Source organism: Podarcis cretensis, assembly GCF_951804945.1.
Source record: "Podarcis cretensis genome assembly, chromosome: 6".
Taxonomy (NCBI): Eukaryota; Metazoa; Chordata; class Lepidosauria; order Squamata; family Lacertidae; genus Podarcis; species Podarcis cretensis.
The window spans coordinates 32,750,694-32,769,044 of NC_137175.1; the positions used below are offsets into that span (position 1 = coordinate 32,750,694).

At 39.8% G+C, this 18,351-nt stretch overlaps 1 protein-coding gene across 1 annotated transcript in view; it reads right to left on the reverse strand.

Annotated features, from left to right (window-relative positions):
* MMP24 (matrix metallopeptidase 24) overlaps window positions 1–18,351 on the reverse strand; it is a 33,913-nt gene that overhangs the window by 13,970 nt on the left and 1,592 nt on the right. Inside the window, exons 2-3 of the mRNA XM_079979317.1 lie at window positions 6,268–6,416; window positions 4,421–4,537 (exon numbers count right to left, since the gene is read on the reverse strand). Coding sequence (XP_079835443.1) covers window positions 4,421–4,537; window positions 6,268–6,416 — 266 coding nt within the window. The remainder of the gene's footprint in view (window positions 1–4,420; window positions 4,538–6,267; window positions 6,417–18,351) is intronic.

Genomic DNA, 18,351 nt, shown 5'->3' on the forward strand with positions numbered 1-18,351 from the left:
CCGCAATGCTCAACTTTGTCCACAACGACTGCAGAATCTATTACTAGTACCATTTGCTTCTTATATGGGTAAAAGTGACTGACTCAGGAATGTTAGCAGACTATAGTCTAAAAAGCATGTTGCCATTGATAATGTGCGGGGTGGAAAAGGCATATGAAATGTTACACCATTGTACAAAATCAATGGATTGCCTTCATCTAGAATACTGTGATTAGCACAGATGATTTAACCACAGGATATCACAGAATTAGAGTAATGTCAGTAAAGGATGAGAATCTTGATAGATTCTCACACGAGAAGAGTAAGAGAGAGAAGAATCAGGGTTTGGGAAAACCAGAAAGACAAAAATTAATAAATGTTGATAAAAAACAATGTTAGGTGACAGGAAAGGGAGACTGGGAAATCACCTCACATGCAAAGTAAGGTACAGTGAATTACAAGAAAGAAAGGATAGATGACATCTTTACAGGAACGAGTTTTGTGACACTCAGATGACATAGCCATGAGGTCAGAGGTTTTCACTCCTTTTTTTGTTTGTTTGTTTAATCATAGTTTTGCAATACAGCTTAACCTTAAAGCATGGTTTGTTCAATAAGCCAACTTTATAACCCTTCAGGGTGGAAACTCCTATTTTATCAATATGGCCAACATTATTTGGACCTGAAATGAAAAGGATTGGGTCTGTAATGACCCTTAAATTGCAATTAATTGTAACTAAAAATAGTTACAATTGATCGATTTGACTCTATAATATTTTATTTTAGACTACCTATTAAAATATTCTGGCCTGGATTAAACTAAGCAGTTGCACTAGGAGCAGTCAGCACAAGAGGTGCTGCTAGTGCAATGAGTCTTCCCTCCCTCCTCCGTACCCCCCATTTGGCTCTGTGGGGGGACAGGAGAACCACCAGAACAACATGCAGGGGGAAGAGGCCAGAGAGTGTTCCACCTGGCATGCTGAAATGTTTGTGCTGATGGAAGGATTGCTGTAGAACCATGTTGACTTCCAGCCTTTGTTAGCTCCATGCATTCATGGACAACTGTTAACAGGCATAATCTCTAGAACACACTCTGCTCACTAAGGGCAGAGCCAACAACAGACATGGTCACACCTCCATATCTTTGAATCCTCAGCAATACTTAATGTTCCATGGCATGCCCAAGAGTTCCTAACTAAAAGAATAAACACAGAAACCAAAGCAAAGTCTGAAAACCTTTAAAATACCAGCACTTGAAAATTGGTTGTAGTCACCAGCATCAACCACTAGAGGGAAGCATGGCTATACATTAGTAATTGTCAGTCTCTAGTTAAAAAGTAGCTACCAAATTTTCAGATAAAATTGTGAAATACTGCAGCCTGAAATTGTACAAGGAATTATCAATAGGGGACTAAATCAATAGCTGACTATCAAGGCAACTAAAAGGAAAAGATTATCTCCATATAAACAGTGGTGTGGGGTCCAGAGCTTTATTTTTCCGACTGTAAATGCAGTATTAGGCAAGTTTAGCAGTCTCAAGGTTGTAATTAATTATTTTCATTGCTATTATCTTTAGTTTTGGGACCTATAGTTGAGCAAGGTCCAGAGAGTTAGAGCTTAGCTATCTCTGGTTTACCAAATGCAAGTAAAATAAAAATAGTACTAAATTAGATCATGTTCAAATCTAGGGCATCAGAAAAGTTTAAAATGTTCCGATACAAATTGACTTATGCAAATAACCCTAATCTGCATTTAAAAATTCCAAATAGTTTTAAATACAAACATTTCTGTAAAACCTGTATCACACTATGGTAATGCATACAAGATGGCAATTTCTTTACGAACACATAGCCTCCAACATTCCTCAGAAAACAGGGACATTCTAGCACGCTTTTTGCTAGAAGTACAGGGAAGGAAATGGAATGGAAGTCCTGTGTTGCACATGGAGTGGAAGCCAGTTGCACATGTGGGCTGATGCCATTTAATGCCATCCCATAAACAACATAAAGCATGCACAAATAAATAACAAACACATACATCTATTTCCAGAAGCACCAATGCGTTACAAACAGTAAGTAAGCACTTTTGCATGACCTTCTCTGATCTGTACTAAAGTGGCTTATCTTATCATATGATGAGTTTAGGGTGGCCAGATGCAAAAGAAAGCAGGGGTTCAGCGCTTTTGATAATTGTATAGAAGGCTAAATTTCAGCAGGTGTAAAGGTGCAGGGGCCCTGTCCTCTTTTGCTCCTGGCCACCACTCTATGATTCTAAACCTGAACACAACCCAAGAGAGGTGGAGCAATCTATTTCTTTTCTAAAAGAAGGATATTGTTACTATAGCAGCTATCATTAGATTGATAGCTGTGTCCATACTAGAGGTGTGTACAAAGTCTTTCAGGTGTCCTAAAGAATCCCAAATCTTGAAGAATCCCAAATCTCAATCTGTTGCTTTAAGAACACCAGAACAGAAAATCAAATTGAAATCTTGGACAGTGCTCAATTTGTCCACTTTCATCCCAATCCAGGGTAACAAACAGGAAAACAACACTCTCTGCTTGTGCCACAGCAAGCTTGAGAGAAGGGTGGCGAAGCCATATTGCTGCATGCTTGGAGGCCGAGGAAGGAATTGGCAAATTGTAAAGGTACATATGGAGCTGTCAGACTTCAAAGGGATTTCGCCATTTACTTCAATGAAAGGGGCAACACACACAAAGAAATGCATTCATGGACATTCTACCAATAACTAAGCAAAGAATACAGGGGAATGGAGAGCCTAATTTAAGTCCAATTTTAACATGGAACTTTTGGCTCCTACTTTTTTTTTTTATAAAGTAAGCTAAAAATACCATTATCTATTGAAATTCATCACTTAGACAGACTGAAATGTAGCATTCTCCCTGAAGCAGACTTTGCAATCACTTCCATCTTGCAAGGTTGGAATAAATTAAGATAAAATAACTAACAAAGTCACCTTTTCAGCTAAGTTTAGAGGGAGTAAGTGTGTCAGACATCAGATTAAAGATAGCAAAAATAAATGATTAAAGGGCTTTAAAGAAAGAAAGAAAATACCCTGTTGTCTTTTTAGTTATAAATTCCTTTGCAGTTAGCAATGAAGGAGAAATACATTTTAAGCTAATTTTATACATGGAATTTGGCAGTCAAGCTTAGCCTGGGTCAGACTACCTGCTGCATTGAATGCCAGCTTATGTCCAAGTCACTCATTAATTGTGTTGTTTTTTAACAAAATGTCTGACGAAGTATATCCAAAAAATGTAAGCAAAAAAAAAAGGGGGGGTAAAGGTAAAGGTAAAGGACCCCTGGACAGTTAAGTCCAATCAAAGACCAATGTGGTTGCGGGGCTCATCTCACTTTCAGGCCAAAGGAGCTGGTGTATGTCCACAGACAGCTTTCCAGATCATGTGACCAGCATGACTAAACCGCTTCTGGTGCACAGAACACTATGACGGAAGCCAGAGCACACAGAAATGCCATTTACCTTCCCGCCACAGTGGTACCTGTTTATCTACTTGCACTGGTATGCTTTCAAACTGCTAGGTTGGCAGGAGTTGGGGCAGAGCAACGGGAGCTCACACCGTCGTGGGGATCTGAACCACCGACCTTCTGATTGGCAAGCCCAAGAGGCTCCGTGGTTTAGACCACATCGCCACCCACATCTCTATGTATACAATATGTATAACACATAAAAGAATCAAGCCCCGTGTGGTGCTATATTTGCATAAGACATAATAAATGCCCTTTTGGACCAGGCAGTGGCCCATCTAGTGACACAGCCTTGTTCTCACAGTGGCCAACTAGATGCCCCTGGGAAGCCCACAAGCAGAGCCCGAGTGCAACAGCACTCTCCCTTCCAACAACTAGAATTCAGAAGCATACTGCCTCTGACAGTGGAGGCAGCACAATTTTATAAGTATAAACACATAAATATTTTTAAAGAGTGATATCATTTTTGTGTGAATGCTTAGAATCACTGAACGGTAGAGTTGGAAGGGCCCACAAGGGTCATCCAATCTAACCCCCGCCAATGCAGGAATCTTTTGCCCGATGTGGGACTCAAACCCATGCTATGGTGACTAATATAATACAATATAATATAATGCTTCCATAATTGTTTGTATTTTCATTTTATAGATAGGAAACAGAAGCTGGGAGACAGTGGTTTGACTTGCCACTCCTGTCACATGTCTTCTGGGGCAATTTGGGAGTAGGCAGTACCTCTGAAGGGAAGAGATTTGGACTAGGTGCCTACAATTGCTTATCCTTACTGAAAATGTGTATCCTGGGCATTTATATGCAGCAGGCTATTAAATAAGTCAAAATTACCTAGGGATATTGATTGCTACATAACATACAAACACGCACCCTATAGAACTCAGTTGAATATCTATGTATTGAACTTTAAAATACTGGATTATACACACCTGTATGTGATATGCTTCTGCCTCCACTTTTGTCCAGTTAGTGCATATCGCTTGCTCCTTCGTCTATGGCTTAGGTGGGGATGATCAGGAACACCACAGCGAGGCTTCTTCATCCACCTAGAAAGCGAAATATTCCCTAGTGAGTCTGGGAAATATGCTAAATGACATGGTTATGAGCTAGGCTGTCCTGTTTGGTGGTTCAGCTACAAATAATGAATGCTAATTAATGGGCAACCGAGATAAACTAGGAATGCAGATTACACCTGCCTGCCTAAGGGTGTTCTGCCCGGAGGGCAGGCGCTGAAATGGAATAAAGAAAAGGGCAGCTTGAACTGGGCCAGAAAAAGAGCTTTTAGAGTTTTTGAAGCAGGGTAGCAAGAAGCAATCTTGAGGGCTTGCTGTTGCTTTTGGAGACTGAAGATGTTTAAGAACTAGTGTCACTTTTATGCATGCAGTTTCTCCTATCCTTTCAAGGTTCCACACATTTTCAGGATTCTCTTTCTTCACAGGGAAACCGCAAAACAACAGCAACAACAAACAAAAAAAGCACCTGTCTCTGGAATTTCCAAATCACTCAGGAAAGTGGGGAGGGAGCTTAAAACAATATTTTAACAATGACTTGGATCCATTATAGATTAAAGGACCCTGACCATTAGGTCCAGTCATGGCCGACTCTGGGGTTGCGGCGCTCATCTCGCTTTATTGGCCGAGGGAGCTGGCGTACAGCTTCCGGATCGTGTGGCCAGCATGACTAAGCCGCTTCTGGTGAACCAGAGCAGCACAAGGAAACGCTGTTTACCTTCCTGCTAGAGCGGTACCTATTTATCTACTTGCACTTTGATGAGCTTTCAAACTGCTAGGTTGGCAGGAGCAGGGACTGAGCAACGGGAGCTCACCCTGTCGCGGGGATTCGAACCGCCGACCTTCTGATCGGCAAGTCCTAGGCTCTGTGGTTTAACCTACAGCGCCACCCGCATCCCTCCATTATAGATTAGACCAAAGTAAAAATACCACTACATTTACCAATCAGTTTATCTACATTCTGAGCTGTAGGAAGCAGGAAGGGAGGAATGTTGACATTCATATAACTATGTGTACATAAGAGCCAAACTATTTGCTCTAAATGTGTAATTTTTCTTTCAGAAGTAGCTAATGCTCCTCTGCCCACATAAATTGCAGGAATGGGGTTCCCCTGTTCCAGATTGCAATTGCAGCACACTAGAGGGCTAAAGAACTCTCCGCTCCATGCCAGAGTTCCAATATGGAACATCACTCCTCACAACCGTCCTGCTCTGCTAGTTATTTCTGGAAGAAAAATCGTGTGCGCATTAATAACATCTCATGCAGTTTGGTACTACGCAAATCAGTAAAGATCAGGCTCAGATTATGTTAGAGACGCATTTTGAAATAGCATATGTTCCAGAATATAGAATGGTTTAAGATATAGAACTGCAATACCTCTGTATATATGGGATTTAGACAAAACACAGTAATGGTTATATTATACATTGCACACAATGTTATTTTTGCATGTCTCTGTGATGCACAGAGTTCCAGTTGTTAAACCGATTTAGTTTAACCAGCACAAATCCCTGTATGAACACACTTATTTTGGATTTAACATGGATTATGTTAGTTGATCAGTTCATTTCCAGTTAAATTTATTTAGCAAGAAATGGGGCTTGGTTGGCCATTTGAGCCAGGAGTCAGAGACATGTTCTGTTCCAGAGAATACATAAGCACCACGTGAATTTATGCAGGTCCACATTATACAGGATTTCATCCAGCAATTAATGATGATTTTGGTGAATACAATGCTTTCAACTGTTTACAAAAGTAACTCTTACTCAATAGTCGTTGGGTCCAACACTCCTGTCACAGGGATGCCATAAAACTGCTGCATAGTGGTGACTGCAGACTGCATAACTTTTCCTGAGTGCAGAGCAGACATTCGGGTGTCAGAAGGGAGCAGATAACCATAGGTTTTTAACCAGCTCTGAAAAATATGGTAAAGCGAAACCACGTTTACAACATAGTCTGATTTGACAGTATATATAAGCAGGTTAGATGTGTTATTTTTTAAGTGTTACCCTCTATTAGTTTTAATGTACAGTGGTACCTTGGGTTACAGACGCTTCAGGTTACATACGCTTCAGGTTACAGACTCCGCTGACCCAGAAATAGTGCTTCAGGTTAAGAACTTTGTTTCAGGATGAGAACAGAAATAGTGCTCCGGCGGCATGGCAGCAGCAGGAGGCCCCATTAGTTAAAGTGGTGCTTCAGGTTAAGAACAGTTTTGGGTTAAGAACAGACCTCCGGAATGAATTAAGTACTTAACCCGAGGTACCACTGTAAATCCAAAGCTGAAACAGTTTGCTGCATATTTTGAGCTCATTCATTCTGCTTGGTATATCTGAATACATGCTGTTTTGAGGATAACAATAAAAGTACAACATGAGCAAAGCCTGATTGCCATAATCAGTGCTAGTTTGCTAACCTCCCAGGGGTGGTTGAATTACAGTTTGTGTGCAAATTTATCTCTTTTGTCTGCATACAGGTCATTAGTGTACATATCTCAATTTCAGCTGATGTGCTTATTTTAAAGTATATGCCAGGTGGTTCTGAGGGTGGAGGGTAGATTGCCCACACATTTTTGTTTCACACTCTTGGTTTTTTTTTGTCATACCCAAAATGTATAAACCTGTTTACGATAGCATGGTTTTTGTGTTATCAAAGTGCTGCAGACTACATAGAGTTCCAATGAGAATCAAATTAGGGTGTGACAAGACAATGTAGGAAATTAATGCATTTAAATATGACCAATATTTGAAAGACTTTAAGAACACATTCAAAGGAAAAAATTAAAACATTGTCTTATAACAGATCAGACTATTTGTTCCTCTGGTCTCGACCATGGCTGTCCAGTCTGACTGGAGGCAGCCTCAAGCAAAGGACTGTCCTGTTTCCAAACAAAGCTTTGGTTCAAACTATATGTGACAGTGCCTGTTCAAGATCTCCCTCTATTGCATATAAAATGGGGGAAGGGAATAAAGTCACCATTAGTCCATAGAATTCTAAAAGGAATATGTACTCTTAGGTAAACAGCTAGGATTAAAATTTGATATTAGATTAAAAAGTGAAAAAGTTAGTTCTCTATTGAAAGTAAGTCATAAAGCAACCTTAACTGGTGTTGCTACCTAATAGGATTTACCAGCATAACGCACACAATGTTTGCAAATTCTGATGATAAGATGTTTACAAACCTGTCATGTATAGAGCAGAGCTCACAAGTTAAACCAATTCAACATATTTTCAATGTAGCAGTAATGTCTTAGGTTTTGACATCAACCAATGTAGCTCTATTGCACAACTATTACAGGCTACAGTAGTAATTTACTCAAAATAGTCTACATTCTGAGGACTAAAAATGTTGCGTTGATGACATTTTTTAAAAATAGCATGCTTAGGACCTTTCTTTCTTAACAAAAAGCAGCCACACCAGGAGGAGGACAGGGTGGGAAGAGGCAGGGAAGAGATCATGCTTGGGACTTGGAAAGAGGGTTGGGATTGAACTCTTTCTTCCATACTGTTTCTATATAAAATATCCCCACAAAGCTGTTATATACTGCAACATTTCTCCAATTATACTTGTATTTTCTCTTTCATAAATACATAGCAATATCCAGTTGTGCCCATCTACTCGTGCAATGGATTTTCACTCGCATGACTTTATATATATATATATATATATATATATATATATATATACACACACATACACACACATACACACATATATATAGATATATGTTGTATTTAAAATGCTAAATAACTCAATCCCAGAACAACAGTCCAGGACAAAAATAACAGCAAATAATGATATGACAAAGAGTTGAAGAAATCCAAAATTAAATGGGGTTAGACATATATAGGAATTACCGTACCATAACAATCTAGATTACCGGTAAAACTTATACCCATTGGATACATGGCCACTAATTTTCAGTAGGTAGGCACTGATCATAATCACTTGAGCCATTTGCAACATGATTTTATATTTGCAGTTAACAATGAAAAATATTTCAAGACAGTTCAATTTAATGAAATCCTAAACAAATGTCTCACCCGAAGCCTGAGAAACAAAACTTCATTGATTTGAGCCAATACATCCTGAAAGGCAGAAAGAAGCTTTGGTGCCCTCTGCCTCAACTATACAGCCAGCCCACCTAGGTAATTTGCACATTGTTGAGTATATTTTAGAAATGTATTTTGCTTTAATTTGAAAGCTGCATAATCCTGCTCTGCTGTTAACTTAATACATAAAAATACACAAGTTGTTTCAATTTATGTCATTAGGTCTAATAAGACAGATTTTATAAAAAAAATTAATGCACAATGGTGTCGCAACACTGACTTTCATCCATTTCAGAGGATTTACTAAATGACAGCCCAGGGTGACCACATATTTATTTATTTGCAACCATTTCCATTATCACCTACACTGCAGAATACAGGATAAATCAATTAGTATTTCAATATAGGTGGATCACCTCTCAGGGAAAGCTTGGGAGAACAGGTATATGTTAATGCCATATTGTAGGTCTCTGCCTAGTGTTCATTGCAAGCACATTTGGAAGGGCAGGTATCATGACACTAAAAGCTCTGGTCTTAATGGACAAAACACAAAATTCATGCAGCACTATTATAAGTGCCTCAAGCACCTGAAAATACCTGAGGTCTTGTGAATCAAATCTACATGCTGGTAGGATTCCTACATGACAATGCCCTTGTTTTTTTCAAGGCAGAGGTGCTTTATTGTTATGGGTTTTTCTTTTTCCTTTGATTCTCATTTTGCATTATTGAAAATATATAAAGGCAGTAAAAAGGGGTGGGGGCGGGCAGAGGTATCAGCCAGCCAGTTTTTAGATTCCAGATGTATTAAAATGACAAAAACAAAATCCTGAGTCATTAAGCCATAGAAAGGCTATTAGGCAGACACAACATCTGTTCATCAGTTAGCTACATAAATAATTTTGGGGGCTTCCAGGATAAGGTATCATCAATTTTAGGGCTAGCTGTTGGTTCCATTGAAAGGCAGTGTTCTCTTATATTGCTCATCAAGGAGGATTGTTCTTTGGGTATGCTTTCAAAACTAAAATCCTACTTTATTTGTCTCTGTTAATTATCTAGGATCTCAATTGCTAAACACTCCAAACTAAGATCATAGGTATCTTTGATCACAAAAGCCCAATTTTTCAATCCAAAAAGTTCTGACATATTGATCTCAATTTACCACAAATCCAGCTCAACAACAATGTCAACGAGCCTTCTTCTCTCAGGGCTTGGGTAAGCTTCCTCTAACCATACAAGAGGAGAAACCAATACACCTTTATCTTTTATGCACCTATTAGGTCACTGTGGTCTGTGAGAGGGCTTATTCTGCAAGTTCCAAAGCTATCAGAGGCCTGCTCCACAGTAATTCTGAACAGGGGCAGCCACACTGAAAGCCCTGCTCTGTGTTACAGTATTCCTGACAAGATACAGCAAGTGCCCACTGGCTACACTTTCTGGAAACAATTGAGGACATTTTTGTTCCAGCTACATGAATGGGTTTCTGCCATGGGTGTCTATTCTGTAATGGGATATATGTTATTTGTGTGTTTATTTTTAATTGTTTAATTGTTTTTAAGGTGCTTTTATTTCACATCACATTGAGAACTGTGTGTAAGTGGTTATTAAAATATAAATAAATAAAAACACATCAATGGTAGGCAACCTTATTCCTCAGAGAAAGAAGCTGGGCCCTTCATATTTTTTCAAGGTGTGTTTATTAAAAGCAGGAAGTATTAGAATTCTTTCATACCAACATTTTACCAAATCACCAAATTACCAAGCCAAATTACCATGTTTTTGGAACTCATTTTTTAATTGGGGCATCTATATGTCGTTATCATCATTTTGTAGGATTTCCCCATCTTTTTTCTGCAGAAAACCTGATTGTATTGAACAACAATGCAGTTCTACCTGCGGAACAGAAGTTCTTCTTCCTGCCCTGTTCCTTCCAGCCCTCACGTGCACCCTCCAAAGGGCTGGGGACCCTGCAGAGCAGATTTGCGGAGGAAAGGAAATGTTAAGCCCCTTTATGCTAGGGGACCCCACATGCACAGCACCAGAAACCTGCTACGTGCCCCAGAAGAAAATGGGATATCCCATTTTTTCATGCAAGATTGTGGCAACCCTTTTGAGTGCCATACCCTTGCCCTTGCCTTTTGGGGGGTGGCAAGAGCAAGGCATGGGTCATGTGACTCAACCAGAAGATCATCTCAGAAGACGTATGTCCCTGTCTTGAGTCTGAAAAAGTCGGGTGGTACGGATACAGCCCTTAGCTGTAATATGTGCAGTGCTTTATCGAGCAAGTGAGGCTATCCCCATGCATCTATACTAGGAGATGGAGAACCTGCAGCCATAAAAAATATTGTTGGACTCCAGCTGCCCTCAGTTTCAGCAAACATAGCCAGTGGTGAGGGGTGATGGGAGTTGTAGTCTAGCAGTATCCAAAGGGCCACAGGTTCCCCATTCCTGGTACACCCGATGCATGCCATTTTTGTGAGTGTGATGATGATGATGATAATTTTAAAAATCTGTCTTATTTGCACTAAAATGCACTTTTGCTTGTTTAATTATTAAAATAATTGTTGGTGTTTTAGCACCAACTAAAAAGGCATGACTTTCCTGGTAAGTTGCATTTTACTGGGCTACTTCCCCCACCACTACGAGTTTCCCTTTTAATTTCAGCTTTAAAATTTTAGCATCTCTCTTCACATTTTTGTGTGTGTGTGTGTGTGTGTGTGATAATCAAACAAGAGAGCAAAAATAAAAAGCACTTAAAGCAATTATTGGGCAGAGCTAGGCGACAAGGGGAGACAAGAGAAAGCAGGCTGAAATCACTTAGTGATGACAAGGGAATTGTATAGCTGCACCCTCCCAGGCAGAAAATCAACCCACAAAGGTAATGGTAGACATAAATGGCAGTGTTGCAGGCTGGCCTTGCCTTCAAGGCAGTTGGCATTCCACACAGATGGATCCCCCATATTCTCTCCCCTTGTTGCTCTCCTGTAACTGTACATTTTGGAGAACTAAGAATTATGCCCATTATTTCAGGATGCAAAAGATTAATTTTACCTGCACTCGCTTTTGACCTTAAGACGGGTCTCAGAAATCTTTCAGCTTTCTTAGGATGTTTAAAAATTTGCCTCTGTATACTAGGCACATCATTACTTTCTCCAACTCTAGCAGAACGACTGCAGGAAGACAATTTCCAAAACCATAACACATTTAAGTTAGAGGACTATTATGGGTGGCACCAAACCCATTGGCAGACCACCTCTGTGTTACAAAGGTGTCTGCAAACGTGATTTGAAGGCTGGCAGCATCAACAACCGCAGTGCCTGGAGACAGGCAGTCAGGTTGTGCATCCATCGCAGCCACCAGAGGAGGAATGACCACTGGGAGGAGTGCAGAGAAGAAACGTCATGGTGCATCTACGGCATCATAACCAGATACCTTCATCTGCCCCAACTGCAACAAAACATGTCTCTCCTGTATCGGTCTCTACAGCCACATCAGGTGCTGTAAATTTCTAACAGTGACTTCACCACCAAAGGCGCACTCCGCCCAATCTACCAACACAGACAGATGCCAACAACAGCATATCAAGGATGATTAGACACTGCAAAAGAAAGCTTGAAGGTGAGAATATGTTTGTTTTTTTCAGTCTTCAGGTGACCATAAACTATATAAAAAAGAATAGCCATATAAAATGGGTTAAAATGAGTTTTTTGACAGGATTGACAGCTTCCCCTTCAGAATCAGTAAAGTGGCATTCAAAACCCTACAGTGCATTAACATTTCTTACAGTTTTCCCTGAAACCTAGGAAAATGACCAATTTAGTACTTTGATTCCTGCAGTGGCAGAGCTAAGGCAGAAACTCGTGTTTCACCCAAGCATCTGAAACTCCCCCCCCCCCAGGGTTACAATATTTCTTTTGGATTTAATAATAAAAACTCATTTATGAGTTTTGAGGTCCAAATTCTAGGACCAAGGTATTCTAATATGCACAAAGCATTTTCCCCCTTTTCTATATACTTTTAATCTGATTAACTTTTCAGAAAGCAGAGAACTTAAAACATTCAGGTGCATGAGTTCATATAAATGATACTGCCAGAAATGTATGGGGAAATGTACTCAAACAAAATGTTAACAGAAGAAAAACGGGGGGGGGGGGACTGAGAATCCTAATGCCTGCCTGAAACAGTTCACTGGATTTCTCACATTAAAACTATAGGCGGAACAAATATTCTAGAAAACTCATCTCTGTACTGGGAAATTGAAACAGTTGGCATTTTATGTACCCTGGAAGACAGTGGTCAAAAAGCCTTTTGCTGTCATTGGAAAAATGTTTCTTACTTTGTTTCAATTTTTTCTAGCTTCAGCTATGAAACACTATTTAATTCCTTAGTTGGCTATATTAAATAATTTTCTAATTTAGTGTTGCCTCTGTAAGAATCTGAATGCAGTGAACAGAACTCACTTTTTCTGTTGGATAGATGAAAAGGGGTAAACCAGCTAACACTGACCTGATTCACATGGATTATTAAGTCATTTTTTAGTGTTCTGTGTGAACATTGCCCAGTGGCTCAACTATGGCGCGATTATAGCCAACAAACCACAATCTGACGCCATGGCTTGTTGTTGGCTTATGAATCTTGATTTGTTTTAACTATGACTTGATATTATGTGGAAAACTAGCACCCTTCCTTAACCATGAGATGTTTGGCCACCTAACCTCAGAGCTCATCAAGCTTACAAAGGTTCAAGTAGCTGAAAAACAAACCAAGCTTCAAATAAATAAGCCATGGTTCGTTGATTGACTGTGGGACAACTGGTAGCTACAGTAACTCATGGTTTCTTATATGAGCCATAGCTTAGTGTTGCATGTGAAGCAGATCAGCCAAGAGTGGCAGGGAGGGGCAGCTGCCCCCCATCAATAAAATTCAATAAAAATACATGGCAAACTGAGGTTCTGCCTCCCCCTGCTGCTAACAAAAGGCCTGTCCCCCCCCCCACAAAAATCCTGGCTACGCTAATGCTTGGATCTATCTTTAACTTATTGCCCCCCAAATGCCTAATGTTTTAAATATTCAGTCATTGATACAGTAGACAGGAATTCAATATCAAAATTATAACAGATTATGGCAAGGTGAAAGAACATGGACTACATAATAAGAATGTGTTTAGTGGAGGTCTTTGGTGAACTGCCAAAAACTGGTAAACTGATGTATCCAATTTAGATTGATATTAGACAAACTATGATAGACGTTAGCATACATTGCAGCCTAATTGATCATGCTATTCATACACACACGTATGCTATGTACAAACATTTCCCAAAAGAAAAAGAAGTAACATAGGACGATATCCAGTGAATTAGTTATGTTAGTGCAAGGATTTCGGGTTGTATAACAGAACTTCTCCACCCCCTCCTCCCCCTACACCCCTAAACCTATTCTGTGTCATTCCCTCCCCCCAACCCTCTGGAGAAGATTTGTGGTGTGTAAGAGGGGGAAAGAGAGGAAGGGGAGCTCCATTGCACAAACACAAATCCTTGTGCTAATGCAACTTATTTTAGATGCTGCCTATAATTTTGGAAACATTAAACAGAGCTTGCTGTGGAGGAAAGGTATTTAATAACACTTTTAGTAGCTTCTTCAAAACTACTAAAGTCAAAGCTACTTCAAAGTCAAAGAAAACCAAACTTAAATGTGAAAATTATTTTCATGAAGACATCAAGTCAATAGAGTAGAGGACAATGTTTAAAGCTTCTCAAGATACATTAAGAACAGAAATAAACAACTGAACCATAAAGGAGAGAGCAGTAACCACATAACATTACTGTGATTATGGAGAAAGTTACAGTTACAGTATTTATTTACTCCTTTAAAATAGAAGCTGAGACATGGACGCCTAATGATCCAACAGAATATTTTAACATGATCATCTTTTCACTCTACAGTTAGTGTTAGAAACTGCATGATATTGAATCTTATGGTTAGAGTAAAATGGCTATGATCTAAAGAACCACATAGCTGGCTCCATACACCTGTGCTAAACACTCCTTCCGACATTTTGTATTCCCCATAAGGATTGCCTCAGTTGACCAGTAGCTTGAAGCAGGACAGCCATAACTGCTCTGCAACAATTTCAGTTTCATGGAGATTTAAATAATTTATATTCTCTTGCATTATATTTTAATTAAAGGTAAAGGTAAAGGTACCCCTGCCCGTACGGGCCAGTCTTGACAGACTCTGGGGTTGTGCGCCCATCTCACTTAAGAGGCCAGGGGCCAGCGCTGTCCGGAGACACTTCCGGGTCACGTGGCCAGCGTGACATCGCTGCTCTGGCCAGAGCCAGAGCCGCACACGGAAACGCCGTTTACCTTCCCGCTGGTAAGCGGTCCCTATTTATCTACTTGCACCCGGAGGTGCTTTCGAACTGCTAGGTTGGCAGGCGCTGGGACCGAGCAGCGGGAGCGCACCCCGCCGCAGGGATTCGAACCGCCGACCTTTCGATCGGCAAGTCCTAGGCGCTGAGGCTTTAACCCACAGCGCCACCTGCGTCCCTTTAATATTTTAATTATGAGCAGACAAACCAATACCTGAAGGAAAGCTTCTATGAGTTCTACAATGCATGCCTCAAATGACAAACAGCCCAATCTCAACACTTGCTGCATCAGCAAACAATTCCTTCAGATGGAATATATTGACTGCTGTTTCAACATATCACAAAAAGGATCTGGGCAGATAAAAAAAATTAATTATCACCTAAACTGACTTTGGTTCACATCCGTGTTTGGATTTTGGGAAGAACTATGGTGTAATTTCTGTTGGATGAAATCTTTCTGCTATTGTCATTCAAGACAAACTCAAGAGTTTGTGTAAGGGGAGAAATATTTTTGTTTCAAAGGACTACCAACCATGAACAAATGTCTAGCAATGTAAACTGAACTTTAGAATAAATATTCAGAGATTTGAATTAAGGCTCAAAGCAAACAGGCAATTGCCCTAAAAATGGCAATATATACATATCTTTGTATTTACCTTTTAGGCTGTGGGCCTGTTTCAACAATTCACATAAGCGCCTAGTAGAAATATCATTTATGGAAATAGCAGGATTTACCTGTATACAAATGGGTCTTACTCAAAAATGCCAGAAAGCTACTTTGCAACTACTCATTTCTAACCTAGAATTACATCCTCTGCAAGGAGACTAGTTAATGTCACCCTACACAGTATCTGCACCTTGTGTTCATTGATCTGATGCTGAAGTCCACAAAGTACTTAGTACTTCAGTACTTAGCAAGTGCATATAAAGTAAAGCACCAAGGACTTCATGCATCTGTAGACTAACTGTCAAACCCAAGGGGGAGGGGGAAGCTATACATTTACTTGAAAATTGCATGTCTAATGGTACCTGTAGTATATTTGCTTCTCATTTTTATTGCTTATGAATTGCTTATGAGGATGGCTTTTCTCTATACTTTTCATACACGGCTATGCTGCCTCCACAATACAACGCAACAACAACAACAACAACAACCAGTATGAACCTGTGCCAGGTAGTGTGTACAACCTTGCCCATTAACAATATAATTCAGGGCTAGAGACCCAACTATTCATTCAAATATTTCTATATTCAAATAGATTTCTTGTAAATGCTTCTATAAAACTCGAGCAAATTATGTCATATTATTTTCTATCATTTGAATGAACTTGAGAATGGTAGCTACTCCTAGTTCAAATGGCTTGAGAACTAATGGTTCAAACTTCATGAAAAATGGCACCCAGGAGGACCATAGTTCTTCCCAAAATCTAGTTTAAAAAATACTTGGGTAAATGCTGTTAATGACTCTATTGTTTCAATTCATTTTATGCTTCTTTACATCTATGTTTCTAGCTTTCATTGCTCTCCTCTACTCTTCCCCTGCTCCATATCATAAATCCAGATAGCATAACTGCATAGTTTTACATATATTTATTGATTGCATAGCATGTAATTAATCTATTGATCATTCACATTGTCAATTAAACTTGGCTCCATTAGCCTATGTTTGTAACTAAGGCTGTAATCCATCTGTCCCCTTCTGCTTGTCAGTGGGAGATGGAAAGCAGAGCTCTCACTCTATCAGCTCTGCTGTGACAGACCAGCTCCATCAGGACTCCTCTCCCTCAACTTTCACCTTGAAGCAGCCATTTCATCAGACTGCCTCTGTGACAAAGATAGGAAGCAGGGCTCATTCCATCAGTTTGCCATCAGGCACATCCTGCCTCTGAATTGTACCAGAAGCTGGTCATTATAAGAACAGCTGTTTAAGAATTGGGGCCTGAGTTTGATTCTGTGTGCAGGAAGGGACTATATATATATTAAAATGTATTGTATGGGAGCCTTTTTGGCTAAAGAGCAGGGTACAAACGATCTAAATAAATATATAAATCCTAACCACGGCTACTCAGAAGTCAGTCCCATTTAATTCAATGGGGTTTACTCACAGTTAAATGGGGTTGGGAATACAGTATAAGACTGCAATCCTATACCCACTTACCTTGGGGCACATCCAACTGAACTTGGATGGGAATTACTTCTGAACAGATATGCATATATTTCACTGTAAAGGAGGATCTCTCTGCAATTGCAACCCTGCATCCAGTTACTCAGGTACAGAACTCATTAAATTAAAGGAAACTTAACCATGCATAATTAAGGGCAGGAATGCATCCACAGCTATCACACAGCAGCACTACCACTGGGGGTGCACATATGCCATGGTAGTTTCTCTGCTCATAGAATCCTATCCAGAGAATGTTAGGCTACAGAGCTACACACACTTACATGGGAGTAAATCCTGTTGAACTGAATGGAATTCCTTCTAAGGAAACATCTTTAAGAATGCACTATTTGTTTCACTTAACATTAGCTGTGATGTGATCCACTTGTCCCATTGATTTCAAATGGCCAAAATGTAACTTTCTCCAAATTGGGGCCACAGAACTGTAGCATATTAAATGTAATTAGCACAAGCTCCTTCATTACAGGAACATTCACCTGCACATACACACCCAACTCTACAGATCAGCCTTTCTCAGCCTTGGGTCCCCAGATGTTGGACTACAACACCCATTAACCCTAGCTAGCAGGACCAGTGGCCAGGAATGATGGAACTAATGGAACTTATTTCAGCTACTTGAGGCATGCCCAAACGCTTGGCTGCACCCATAATGATACAACATCCCCACCCCATCTCCCAAACTACTTTAGAAAGTTTCCTCAGTCTATGGATGTGTAAACCTGCCAATTCCACTTTCTTCCAGTCTTAAATTCAGTTATCCATATCCGCACAGCAGCTTGAGATTTATTTATTTTTAAAAGTTCATGAAAATTTGGCCTTTTTGTACAATTTTCTCCTAATACAGTATACACTCTTGTATGTAAAAAAGGTAAAGGAACCCCTGACCATTAGGTCCAGTCATGACCAACTCTGGGGTTGCGGCGCTCATCTCGCTTTATTGACCAAGGGAGCCGGCATACAGCTTCCGGGTAATATTGCCTAAAATATACCTTTTTTGCCAAACAAATTTCCCTAATGCATTTTGTATATTATTTTCAAGAATATATATATCTGAATGCACATTTTACTAGAGTATATGCATTTCTGTACATAGTACTTGTCTGAAGGACAGCACTGCAAGATCTGAGAAAGTGCTTATTTCGAAGAATGGTTGTTCATGTATTGCTGCAGAAAACGTGGATTAGGCAGATTTGCTCTTAAATGCAAACAATAAAAATGTCTTCCCCAGTCCTATCTCAGGGTCAATAG